We start from the raw sequence: 11990 nt of genomic DNA on the forward strand, positions 1-11990 counted from the left end.
AGCCAGTTACAGGCTATTCTGAGCCAACCAACATGGGTGCTGGGAATTGAACTCAAGCCTCCCATAAGAGCAGGTGGTGCTCTTAACCACCAAGCCACCCTAGCCCCCAGCCCTGCTTTCTGCTTTTAGCCTTTATATCGCTATTCTTGTCCCTCAGGACCACTCTGTGGCTCACATACCTTTGCTCTGCGCACAGTAGGTCTGTGCATAAGCTAAGGGCAGCCAGCATTCCCAGGTCCAGGAAAGGATAGTACAGCCCACATCCACATTCACAGACACAGTCTGACCTAAGCTGCTGCTCCTAGGCCCTCTTTCTGTATCTTTCCACTCTCCTCCGCCAGGATGCCTGCCTGGTCAGCCTGGAGATGTATCTGTTCAAACCATCCCCCAAGCTGCCCCACAGGGTGCCTGCCTGGCTAGCCTGAACTTATCTTCAGACACTCCAGAAGAGGGCGCCAGATCTCGTTACGGATGGTTGTGAGCCACCATGTGGTTGCTGGGATTTGAACTCTGGACCTTCGGAAGAGCAGTCGGGTGCTCTTACCCACTGAGCCATCTCACCAGCCCCTAGCCTGAACTTATATGTTGTTTCATCAGCTCAGTATATCAGCTCAGCACAGGGCACTTGGGTGCCTGCCCTCTGCCCCACAGAGCAGCAAGCAGAGGGCTATTAGCCTTGCCTACAGCCAACCCCAGAAGCAGCCTCTGTCATGTGTTTTCTGGAAATCGAAACTAGGCGAGGTTTACAAAGCATTTCCTGGGACGAGGCTGAAGAAAGCCACATGGTGGAGCTTTTCTCTGCCGAACAGTCTACAGAAGGCTTCCAGTTGCAGCCAGGAAGGAGGCTCCAAGGACTGCCTTCAGCCACTGCCTCGCTGCCTCGCCAGTTGAGTCCCTCTCTTGCTCCCAGGTGAGTCCCCACTCTACACAGGATGATTTCTGGCAGGCCAGAGCACAGGAGCACCTACACCTGCAGGCCCCAATACAGTTGGGCAGGATGTCCACTGAATGAACAGCCGAAGGGGTGAGTGGGTTACAGTTTATCCCTCGGCCCCCTCCTGGGTCTGTGGATTCTCTCCCAGGACTAAACCTACCTACACAGTGGTACTGAATGAGCCAGCATAGGCAGGCTTGTCCCATCTTCCCACGCAAAGGAATAAGGCAGAAACAGCCTCTGTCATCCAGTGGACAGCAACATCCACATACACTGCAATGTTCCCAAGGCCTAGAGCGCCTGACCCAGCATGGACAAACCTACGACCACAGCTTATAGTAAATGCAGGGAGTGGGCACCCAGTGCAGTTGCCTGGGACTCAGGTCTCCCAGAGCCCAGGCCTCCTTGGAATAAAACTGGGGTGATGCCTTGCCACACGGATGTGGGACTCTCTGGCTCCCTCCACCTCCACCAGGGTCCTTGTGGTAGAAGGAAGCCACCCCTGGGCAGACCCTAACCTGTGCTCACTGGCTGTGTGATCTGGAGTCAGTTGGCTCTCTAGCTTCGGCTCTCACTAGGGATGTGGGAACTTTGTGAGTTGTATATTGTTCTGGGTCTGTGCTTGACTAGATGCAGAAGTCTGGTGGGAACCAGTTGGGGGGTGGGGGTGGGGTGCACAGAACTAAGGGCCAAGTCCCACCCATCAGTGTGTTATAGGACTCAACGGTCAGAGCTTATGCCCAGAAAGCTCCCCTGATAGCCAGACTCAGCCACCCACCCTCCATGGTCCAATTAAAAACATAACAGTGAAAAGCCGGAAAAGGAGATTTATTTAATGTGGCCACACTAAGAGGAATCCAGTGGCCTCCCCCATTAATGGCCCAGAGTCTATTAGGGGATATTAACATGAGGTTTACATAGAGGTATACATAGCTAACTGGCTTGGCCTTTGCCTGGGCTGTAAATCCCAGAGTGAGCTGTGATTACCTGGAGACAGGCTTCCTCTCTGGCTGTCACCAGGCGACAGCCTTCTCCTTTCAGCATGAGACTCCCAGGGAATTCCAGTTCTGCTGTTGCTTCTGCAGTCGGATAGCCAAAGCCTATCCTAGGATCTCTTCACCCCTGCCAAGATGGCTACAAGTACCCTGGCCCCCTGAGGGCTTGCTCATGCTGCTCTGGTGCAGAATGTCTGGGGTGGGGGTTGGTGGGTGGGAGAGGGCTGGGGAGGGAGCAATCCTGGTGCTTCTACTGGACCTGGAATACCTCTACTGCTTGTCTCTGGGCCCCTGGTCGGAGTAACAAACAATTTGAGGCTTCCAGTTCCTGCCCAGGAGACAGAGCTCTGTAGCACCATCCACTACCAGTCCCAAGCTTGCTGCCTGCTGGGCCTAGAACGAGTCCAGAGGCCATCAGGGCTGCTGCATTTTGTTCTGTGGGTTGCCCCGCTCCTTGCAGGGCCTGAGGGACAATGCCTGGGTGGGGCACATCCTACATACAGGCAAGAGTCTAAGTATTGAGTCCTTGTGTGTCAGCACCGCAGTGGTTGACCCTGACCCACATCCCCAGGTCACATCATGAAGTCCCAGACCCTTCTACACTGCCTCTGTCACTTCCCCTTGAGAGTTCCAACCTCATCCACAACGTCCTCACAGACTGGCAAACCTTGTCCCCTGCACACCCCAAAGGCAGCTAGCTGCTACCTGCAGATAAGGCCAGCTAAAGATAAAGAGCTCTTGTCTGTTTCCTGGGTTCTCGTTGCCAGGAGCCCTCAAGCCACTTGCCTCATCTGGGGACTCTCGCTGACCTGAAGGTTGTCCTGCAGAGCATATGAGAGAGGCCTGCATGAGAGCCATCACATAGCCATCTGGGCCTTACACAAGAGTACCACCCACAACACCATCCCATCCTCTACAAATAGGACAGGGAGCTATGGAACTGCCAGTCTCCTTTGGAGAGCTGTTGCCAGTCTAACTTTGTTGTTCTTTCTGCTGCAGGGTTGGGCTTCTAGGCCAGGCCATGGCTCTCCTGTGGCTCCTCTCTGTGTTCTTGCTGGTTCCAGGGACTCAAGGTGAGTTCTGCCCCACGAAAGGTCCCAAACGCCTTGTTCTGTGGGTTGTCCCCCTCTGCCTTGCAGAAAAGCTGCGTGGCAACCTGCAAGGAGCCATGTCTCAGGATTCTTTCCCGTGTGGCTCCTCTGTCATTCTAAATGGTGGTGGCGTGTGGCCCCTGGTGCTCCCCCCGCACCCAAGTGAAATGCAGGCATTGAAGAAGGGGCCAAGTAATTTTTTCTCATCTCATCAGTGGGCCAAGGAGGGAGAGCACAGCCCATGCTGTCCTGGAGTGTGTGTGTGTGTGTGTATGTGGGGGGTGTGTGTCTCAGGGCACAGGTTAGGGTGGCAGAGAGTCCCTGGGGGGGTAGTTCATACACTGCACTGTGGGTCTGAGAGCCTTGTCCATCCTGGACCCTCAGCTGAGTATCCCTCTCTAGTATGGGTGACCCCAATTCAAGCGCCCAGCTGGCCCTGTGAGCATGGGCAGAGATGGGAGTTCCAGAGAGAGAGGAGGAGGACTGTCCTGGCTGCCTGTGCCGCAGTGCAGACTGTCTCCAGTCCAGGATTGTCCACTTTAGGCAACTGCTGTAGGGGTGAGGTGGAAACTGTATGTGCGAGTTGGGACCAGCGCTGTGCACCCCACTCCTCTTACAATGGGACCCCACACCACAAATTCCTCGGCCTCACACTTTGGAGGGAACAAGGAACATTGCAATGTCACATTGCTAAGTGGGGACAGTCCAGAGACTCCAAGGATGAGACAGTTGGCATTGGGTTGTCAGGACATCACCCATCATAAGCCGAGGTGAATCTGCTCTCTGCCTGTGTCTAGGAATCCAGGGCCCACCTTCCCCCTCAGGCCAGTATTCCTGAGAGCCAGCAAGGAACCTCTTCTAGTTCACTCTGTAGGCTGAGAGCCAGGGTGCCCTCTTGGAGCAAAAGACCCAGAGCTGAGAGATAGAAAGACCATGGATGGCCTCTGTGAGGTCATCAGAGCTTTCACCCCTTCTTAGTGGGCACACGCACACACACACACACACACACACACACACACACACACACGGCACACAGGGAGGGCATTTTGAAGTGGTTCAAGAGCAACTCCAGAAGGCCACTCTACCCCGGTTAGTGAGCACAAAGCATTGAATTCATGGGGAGTGGACATCAAACCAGGCTAGCCCTCTTCCCAGCTGACCTCCCCTCTCCCGACAGGTACAGAAGATGGAGACATGCGCTTGGTTAACGGGGCCTCAGCCAATGAGGGCCGCGTGGAGATCTTCTACAGAGGCCAGTGGGGGACAGTGTGTGACAACCTCTGGAACCTTTTGGATGCCCACGTCGTCTGCCGGGCCCTGGGCTATGAGAACGCCACCCAAGCACTGGGCAGAGCTGCCTTCGGGCCAGGTGTGGCTGAGGTCCCTGAGTAATGTTCTTTAAGCATCGCCTCCTGAGCTGGCGAGCAGCCCGGGTCCCCGCCGAAGGTCCTGTTCCTCCTCCAGTGTGGCCCCTGGCTTTCCTTTTGTGCCCACAGGAAAGGGACCGATCATGCTGGATGAGGTGGAATGTACAGGGACCGAGTCCTCACTGGCCAGTTGCAGATCCCTGGGTTGGATGGTGAGCCGCTGTGGGCACGAGAAGGACGCAGGCGTGGTCTGCTCCAACGGTGAGCTGCCCTGCCCTCCCAGCATCTAGGGGAAGTGGCAGCCGTGCCCCTGTCTATACCAACACCCCTGTGTAAATAGTCGAAAGTGGCACCCTGGATGTGGCTGGGAGCCCCTGTGTTACACACGTCAGAGAAGCTCCTCGAGCAGGGCAGTGGGTTGTGGGTAAGGGACTGTATCCCATGTACAAACAGCACTGTGTGCTGGAGGGGTGGCTCTCTAAGGACCGGTGTCTTATGGTTATTATGCTCTGGTATATCACATAGCACCCCCGTCCCCTGCACAGGCTGTGCGCAATGACGTAGTGATTCTCAGTGGCAATATTCAAAGACACTGGTGCCCAAAGCCCTAACCTGCCAAACCCCGACCCTGCCACAACTCTTGATCTCCAGTGCCTGAGGCCCGTGGAAGCTTTCCTTCCTGGCTGCCATCTGTGACTTCCTCCTGGGAGGTGGGGGTGGGTCCTGGGACATGCCCTTCTGTCCTGAGTTGGAGAACTGAGGCCTGAGGGTATTGAATCCCACAATGTCAGACAGGCTTGGGTACAAGTTGATCTGAGTTGGAGGGTCTCAGACCGGAGGAGCCTCGTGAGTATGACCAAGCTGTGCAGGTATCTGGGAGGCCCCACTGGCTGGGGAAGTGTGAAACGAGACCCGAGGGGAAGCTAGGAGGGACTGGGGCTGTGGTGTGAAGAGACACAGGAGCCAGCCCACCCACTCCAAATGTAAAAATCAAGCCAAACCTTTACAGAGCAATGCACGGTGTGGTCCTGGATTAGGCTTTGGGAGGCAGGGAAAGATGGGGATGCCCCGAGACATGCCATACCCCTTCAGGACTTGTCCCCTTGGGACTGGGAACCCTCAAGTTTTAATGTAAGGTTGCAATGGGACCCTAACTTGAAAGGCTGTTCACTGGGCGTAGGAGGGTGGCTTCTGCAGTTACTGGAGGTTTGTGAAGAATAGGCACAGCCTTAGGGTTGGTGTCTCCTCTAGAGGAAGTGCCTGAGTGTGGGGTTCAGAAGGCAGCTGCAGCCTCCCTTCAGGCCTCTCCCATTCTGCATCTTTCCACAAGCCCTCTGGGCAGAGCCAGGTACCAGGATGTCTGGTTCAGATGAGGATCCTGACTCCTGGGGGGGGGGCAAATGGGACTCAAACTCAGAGAAAATGATCCACAAAGCCCATGCCTCACACAGCAACCGCCTCTGTCCATCCCAGATACCACGGGGCTTCACATCCTGGACCTCTCTGGAGAGCTCTCAGATGCACTGGGCCAGATCTTTGACAGCCAGCAGGGCTGCGACCTGTTCATCCAGGTGACAGGGCAGGGGTATGGGGACCTGAACCTCTGTGCCCACACGCTGATCCTGCGCTCCAACCCCGAGGCCCAGGCCCTGTGGCAAGTGGTGGGCAGCAGCGTCATCATGAGAGTGGATGCTGAGTGCATGCCTGTTGTCAGAGACTTCCTCAGGTAAGCCAAGACTTTAGCTCCGGGTCTGCCTGGGCTGCACACTCCTCCTTACCTCCAGAGCATCCACCATGCCAGGGATGTCCCACACACTCAGGCACACACACACACGTGCAGTGCAACACCCATACATACGCACTCACTCACATATCACACAGCCACGTGCACGCTTCTTCACACTGCACACATCTGCCCTTGCAGAAAAATGGTCACAAATGCTCACATCCATCTACACAATCACATGGACACACATCTGAATGCTTGCTGCACTGGTGTGAACACACATTCACATCTAAATGCTCTCTGCACTTGCATGGAAGCATCGAACACTCAGACATCTGGATATTCACCCACTACCTTTGCATGCACACTCATGTGCACAAACACATGCACTTGTATACACACACACACACACTTATGCATCCAAACACTTCTTGCACTTGTATGAACACATGCTCACCCATCTGAACCTTACGTTTGTGGGTGCCTATGTGTCTACTTGTCTTAGTCACTGTTCTGTAGCTATGAAGTGACACCGTGACCAAGGCAACTCTTCAAATGAAAGCATTTAGTTGAGGGTTTGCTTAAGCTTCAGAGGTTTAGTCCATTATCATCATGGCAGGGAGCCTGCAGTATGCAGGCAGGCCCTGGAGCCGTAGCTGAGAGCTTTACATCCTGATCCACAGGCAGAGAGAGACTGGAACTTTGGAAGCCTCAAAGCCTACCCCCCCCCAGTGACACACCCTCCAGCAAGGCCACACCTCCTAATCCTTCTAATTCTCTCAAACAGTTCCACTCCCTGGTGACTAAGCACTCAGATATTTGAGCCTGTGAAGACCATACTTAATCAAACCACTGCTCTATTCTCACACGTATCCCATGCACACTGAAGTGATGTGCACACACGCATCCCATGCACACTGAAGAGATGTGCACACACGCATCCCATGCACACTGAAGAGATGTACACACACGCATCCCATGCACACTGGAGAGATGTGCACACACACATCCCATGCACACTGAAGAGATGTGCACACACACATCCCATGCACACTGAAGAGATGTGCACACACGCATCCCATGCACACTGAAGGGATGTGCACACACGTATCCCATGCACACTGAAGTGATGTGCACACACGCATCCCATGCACACTGAAGAGATGTGCACACACGCATCCCATGCACAGCGATGTGCACACACGCACCCTCACCCACATTCAGTGCATGCAAATGCATGCATTTTTCACTATACAACTCTAAATATCCTCTCCAAATCACCGTGCACTGTTGTAGGAAGTTTTAGATTCCCCAACCCAGAACTTCTCAGGCTTGCGTTTTGAAAGCAATGATTTAAAAGCAGAACATTTATTAAAAGTATTCTCTTTCACTCTTACGACCTGGAGCTTCATATAATGGAACGTGACATTTACGAGAACAGTACTGGCAATTAAACCCAGATTAGAACCATTCACTTCCAGACGAGTGTGCAAAGCAGGCAGGGATCCTGTGTCCTGCTAGTGATGTCTAAGACACAGTAAGAGGGAGGCAGATGCCATCTCTAGCTTCCTACACCTCTGTGCCCTGTCCCTAGCTGTGGCCTGAGGTCTGGGCTCTGTGCTCTCTGCCTCCCTCCCTTTCTCTCTCTCCCTTCCCCCTACCTCAGACCCCTTCAGCTTCCCTCTGCAGTCAATGCATGCACCCTCTATCTGTCCCTCAAGCTACTTCTTGCTGCTAGCTTTGGGCCTTTTCCCACTCTGTGCTTTTTACTTGTAGAGGATGAGCAGGACTAAGTACCCACCCTGATGTCTGAACCTTAAGACTGGATGAGCGAGGCATGGGGAGGCATGGGGACAGAGAGGCACTTGCTGTGAGTGGCTCATTTTAGCCTCCCTTGGCTCTCAGAGCTGCCAGCAGAGTCCAAGGGACCACTCTAGAGTGGGATGCGGATCAGAAGCTAGTGCCAATCCTTCTTCTTGGTCCTCCTCCTTCAGCAGCAGTGGGAGGTTGGTGGCTGCATCCTATTATCCTGTGCCCTCCCTAGGAGGTGATTTCACAAAGGGTCTATTGCCACTTGTGTAGAGTGGGTCAGGTCAGAGGAGAGAAGTTGCCATCCTAGCCTGCAGAGTGCTGTGAAGTCGGTGACAGGAGCCTCAGACCTGTCTGAAAGAGAGAGGATGTCACTGTGGCCTCTGACGCTCACGTGGCTCATAGCCACAGGGAAGCAGAAATAAGGTGACCAAGGAGCCCTTGTCACCTAACTGGGGGTAGATACTTGGGGAGAGAGGTTACCACAGGAACCCAGCAGGGGAACCATGCCCAGACCTCTGCTGACCAAGGCTCACAGTGACAGCAGGGAGACCAGGAGATGGTGGAACCCCTCAGGTGAGGGTGTTCACACACGAGGAAGAAAGTGGCGGTGGGTATCTTTGTCAACAGTTATTCGCCTGACATCCCTAAGTTGTTGCCAGTTGGTGTGAGACTGAGATGATCAATGCCCAGGGTGGCAGCAGGCCAGGTACACCCGCTGTGTGGCAGGGCTGACTCCAGGCACCTGGCTTGCTTCCCTCCCTCCCTCAGGTACTTTTACTCCCGAAGAATCGAGGTCAGTATGTCTTCTGTCAAGTGCTTGCACAAGCTAGCCTCTGCCTATGGGGCCACAGAGCTTCAGGACTATTGTGGACGGCTTTTTGCCACCCTCCTCCCCCAAGACCCCACTTTCCACACTCCCTTGGACCTTTATGCGTATGCGCGGGCCACCGGGGACTCTGTGCTGGAAGATCTGTGTGTACAGTTCCTGGCCTGGAACTTCGAGCCTCTGACACAGTCCGAGTCCTGGTCGGCTGTTCCCGCCACCTTGATCCAGGCTCTCCTCCCCAAGAGCGAGCTGGCTGTGTCCAGTGAACTGGATCTGCTGAAGGCAGTGGACCAGTGGAGCACAGAGACCATTGCCTCGCACGAGGATATAGAGCGCCTGGTGGAACAGGTCCGCTTCCCCATGATGATGCCCCAGGAGCTGTTCGAGCTGCAATTCAACCTGTCCTTGTACCAAGATCACCAGGCACTGTTCCAGAGGAAGACCATGCAGGCCTTGGAGTTCCACACAGTGCCTGTCGAAGTGCTGGCCAAGTACAAAGGCTTGAACCTCACCGAGGACACCTACAAGCCCCGCCTTTACACCTCTTCCACCTGGAGTAGCTTGGTGATGGCCTCCACCCGGAGGGCACAAAGATATCAATACAATCAGCTCTACACATATGGCTATGGCTCAGCAGCTCGGTACAACAGCTACCAGTCCTTCCAAACCCCACAACACCCCAGCTTCCTCTTCAAGGACAAGCGGATCTCCTGGTCAGCCACCTACCTCCCCACCATGCAGAGCTGCTGGAACTATGGCTTCTCGTGTACCTCTAACGAGCTCCCTGTAATGGGCCTCACCACATCCAGCTACTCCAATCCGACAATTGGCTACGAGAACAGAGTACTGATCCTCTGCGGAGGCTACAGTGTGGTGGATGTCACCAGCTTTGAAGGCTCTAAGGCCCCTATTCCCACTGCCCTGGACACCAATAGTTCCAAGACTCCCTCCCTCTTTCCCTGTGCCTCAGGGGCCTTCAGCAGCTTCCGTGTGGTCATACGTCCCTTCTACCTCACTAACTCCACTGACATGGTGTAAATGGTACATCTCAGTGGTGGGGACAAGGACATTTCTGTGTCCCCTCCTTCACCTCCAGCTGCTTTGTAAGCACAAACTGATTGTATTCAAATGAAAATTTACTAGAAGGTTTCAGCCAGCACTCACTCCAGGACTGAGAGTCCCAGGGCCCTCATTGCAGGCACAAGCAGGTTCCATGAGGTCCTGTGGGATTTCCTGTGCCTACTGCAGTAGCCCCATCTGTCACAGTCACTAATCAAAAATCATTAAAATCTCATGTGCTTCTCACGAAGTTTGCTCATCCATGCATGGGGTGTCGTTGGCTCCCTCCGGTGTTTGGAGGGCAGGTGATCTGGGTTCCAGGGGACAGGTGTTGTGTCTGCTCTCGACCAGCAAGAACGACACAACACAGTCAGGAACGCCTTGATGCTTCTAAGGGGACCCCGGGAACCCAGGGAGGTCTGCTTATATACTCTCAGCCCCCATCCACTCACAGCAGGCCATGTCACCTCACCAGGCATGCACCTTCAGCCAATCAGGGCAGCAGGGGCATGTCTCCACCAAACATGTTTACACCGCCAGCATCATGGTGCACCTGTGCAGCTCTCACGATGGCCGTGGCTTATTTTCAGGTGTATGAGGAAGTCAGGTGCAAGTCATAAGACTTAGCTGCAGTCCCGGGTGCCATCTTGGGACTGCTGCCACACCCGCTCCTCACATCTCCCCCTTTTTTCTTTTTTGGCAGAGAGAATGTCTGTCTTAGATTGCCCCCTGCAGCGATGCCCCTTACCCGTCCTTGGGAGACAAACAGCATTGGTTTGATCCCTGTCTTAGGTTGGTGACACGCCCAGGGAGTCTTATCCATCACTACTTATCATGCAAAGCCACACATGGGGAGATTGTCCTGTCTGCATGCTACAGGTACACCAGAAGGCCAGGACACTGATTAATCTATGGTCCAATTTTAATTGCTGCAAGCAAGCCTCATGGGTGAAGGTAGAGGTCTGATCCCCAGTGTGCAAGCATAGGGGCCCTACACAAAACCATCCCTTGGGCTCATCACTCAGAGAGGTCTTGGCCAGCTCCTGTGTCGTTTTTCCTGGGGGAAGGGAACTAGGACACTGAACCTTCATGCAATCAGACGTGCCTTCCACAGGATGCCAACAGCAAGCTATCCTCTGTGCAGTGCTTAGCCTCGCAACCCACGGCATAACGCAGCATTATTTCTTTAGAGCAGCAAGTCAAATCTGAGGAGATTGTCCCACCTCCACTGCAGCAAAAGCCTGCGCCACCATGGCGGAAGCGCGGGCCTGCATACTGCATCTGACACATACACCAAACACACAACATGCACACTATTACAAGCATATATCCCAGGGCTCCCATCAGCCCTGAGGCAAGGGATCAGTGCAACTACCATTCACCCCACATAACAACCATACATATAAGGAGCACTACTACAAAAAGGAAGGGGGACCCATCTAGGTTGGGAGGGTATAGTGCCATTGCCCTTGGATTTACTGACAGGCCACACCCCTCAAATCCAGGTAGCATTAGCTTTAGTCGATACAGCTGAACACAATCACTCATCTGTGAAATATTTTGAATCATCTGAAAACACAACAATCCCTTTAGCTGCAGCAGCATAGAAAAAAGGCAACTGTGGTGAAGCATTAGATGTAAAGAACTGAGGAAACACTTGAATGCGTCAACGGCATGGGCCCCAGGAACACAGAGCTCTTCAGTTCTCACTAGCGGGAGCATTCCCAGCCTCAGGAATATCCAATGTCCTCATAGCTCTGCTTGCCCTGAATTGCTCTGGTCAGCCGTTCTGGGACCCACAGCTGTCGTTGGTGATCCTGGGGAAACAAACAAACAGACCCTCTCCCCCACGTCAACACCATTGGGCAGTGATTTCCACGCCCTTATGGCAATCTGATTCACCTGCTCAAACACCTGCACTGGATATCCTGTCGTGCAAAGCGACCTTGACCAAGCAGCATATCCCTATCCCATGCTGGATTTCCTGCAGCATCGTTAGCCGCTGCCTGTTCATTTGCAAATTCAATAAGGAAGGCTTTCCGATCTAAATACTGCCCAGGTGAAAGGCATGCCTTCACCAAGACTGCCCAATCAGACGGCGTCATGCAGTGTCTATTCAAGGCCTCTACTTGAGCCACAGTATAGGAGGCAGTTAGGCCGTACATCTGCACGGACTCAGC

General features: G+C 53.9%; 1 protein-coding gene across 2 annotated transcripts; it reads left to right on the forward strand.

The window, feature by feature from the left end:
• Positions 1 to 723: 723 nt before the first annotated feature.
• Positions 724 to 10060, forward strand: Lgals3bp (galectin 3 binding protein). 2 transcript variants are annotated; one of them, XM_021178049.3, is made up of 6 exons: positions 724 to 910; positions 2929 to 3002; positions 4198 to 4389; positions 4517 to 4648; positions 5861 to 6113; positions 8694 to 10060. In XM_021178049.3, exons 1-6 carry the CDS (start codon positions 783 to 785, stop codon positions 9787 to 9789), a joined length of 1875 nt encoding a protein of 624 aa, XP_021033708.3. In that variant the 5' UTR covers positions 724 to 782; the 3' UTR covers positions 9790 to 10060. The 2 variants fall into 2 exon arrangements, with proteins under 2 accessions (XP_021033708.3, XP_085685514.1); XM_085829388.1 differs by lacking the exon at positions 724 to 910 and adding an exon at positions 1004 to 1024.
• Positions 10061 to 11990: the final 1930 nt, after the last annotated feature.

This window comes from Mus caroli, unplaced genomic scaffold, assembly GCF_978045245.1.
Source record: "Mus caroli unplaced genomic scaffold, Mus_caroli_1 scaffold_13, whole genome shotgun sequence".
Classification (NCBI taxonomy): domain Eukaryota; kingdom Metazoa; phylum Chordata; class Mammalia; order Rodentia; family Muridae; genus Mus; species Mus caroli.

Bases quoted from the DNA above. Each gene is read 5' to 3' on its own strand.
- Lgals3bp (XM_021178049.3), top strand. From the start codon at position 783: ATGGTGGAGCTTTTCTCTGCCGAACAGTCTACAGAAGGCTTCCAGTTG. The intron at 4,649-5,860 runs GTGAGCTGCCCT...TGTCCATCCCAG, and splicing joins AGGCGTGGTCTGCTCCAACG to ATACCACGGGGCTTCACATC. The intron at 6,114-8,693 runs GTAAGCCAAGAC...TCCCTCCCTCAG, and splicing joins GTTGTCAGAGACTTCCTCAG to GTACTTTTACTCCCGAAGAA.